Source organism: Plectropomus leopardus, unplaced genomic scaffold (assembly GCF_008729295.1).
Source record: "Plectropomus leopardus isolate mb unplaced genomic scaffold, YSFRI_Pleo_2.0 unplaced_scaffold28391, whole genome shotgun sequence".
NCBI classification, from domain to species: domain Eukaryota; kingdom Metazoa; phylum Chordata; class Actinopteri; order Perciformes; family Serranidae; genus Plectropomus; species Plectropomus leopardus.
In genome coordinates this window covers 260-1,391 of record NW_024630925.1, presented here as the reverse complement: position 1 = coordinate 1,391, position 1,132 = coordinate 260, and the positions used below count along the sequence as shown (strand labels likewise).

At 40.8% G+C, this 1,132-nt stretch overlaps 1 gene segment (V, D, J or C); it reads left to right on the top strand.

Moving 5' to 3' along the window:
- Positions 1-105: 105 nt before the first annotated feature.
- On the top strand, positions 106-854 carry LOC121938075. The segment is given in 2 exon segments: positions 106-380; positions 473-854. Coding segments are annotated over 2 exon segments (369 nt in total).
- The last annotated feature ends 278 nt before the right edge of the window (positions 855-1,132 follow it).

Here is a 1,132-nt window from a genome sequence, read left to right as displayed (position 1 = left end):
TGTTGTGATTTAAAACTATAAGAAAACATGAAGCTGAAAAACAATAATGAGATATCAGCATATCATCATAGATATTATATTAATACATGACATTATTTCATGCTAAGGAAACAACTTTATACCACCCTTGAGATTATGAACACCAATGCAAATGATGTCATGTGCAAACACAAAACTGTTTGATGACTTAAAAGAGTGGGGAATGTTAAAACTCCTCCTCCTCCTCCACTTCTCCTCTCCTCAGTGTCTTTATAAGCTTCACTCTCTCTTCTCCTCACACTCCAACCCTGCTCACCTCTCAGCTGAACAGTGAGGGACGTTTACACAACACACTGACAACATGCTGGGGACGCTCTGCACTCTCATCACTGCTCTAACATGTAAGGAGGCTGACTTACTGCAGCTTTGACCTCATGTTGGATTCATCAGTCTGTGTGTTTCTCTTGACTCCTTGTCGTCTTGTTGTTTCCAGGTGTGAGTGGTGTGACGGTGGTGACACAGAAGCCTCCTGTTGTGACAGTGAGGAAAGGAGAGACAGCCACCATGGAATGCATTGCTCCTTTAGATGGTGCTCGCTGGTATAAACAGATTCCTGGAGGAGTTCCTCAGTTTGTGCTGGTGTTTGATCACAGCTGGAGCTCTCCTAAGTATGGCTCTGGTTTCTCTTCTCCAAAGTTCACATCTACTCATCAGTCTACATCAGATTATCATTTGATAATCAATAATGTGGAGGAGGGAGATTCAGCAGTTTATTACTGTCATCGATGGGACGACTCTGTGAAGGAGCATGTATCACAGTGATTTACAGTGTAACAAAAACCTCCTTACTCATAGTTCCTCCTTCTGAGTCTCCAGCACATTGTGATTCATAAAACCACTATAATGAAACAACGCCCCTCTGAACTTGCTCACGAGGACAACAGGAGGAAAGGTAGTAGAAAATTCGGAATCCAAAAATTGTAATGTTATATAACCTTTTGATTAACTGCTCACAGAAATGAGTCCTGTGTTTATGTCTCATTGCGATACACACTGCTGTCTTTTTAAACCTAACATTAATCTTAAACTCACTGCAGTTATGCAAAGTATATTGTTCCTTTTGAGTCAAGTCAGTTTTCTTTTAGAGCATATT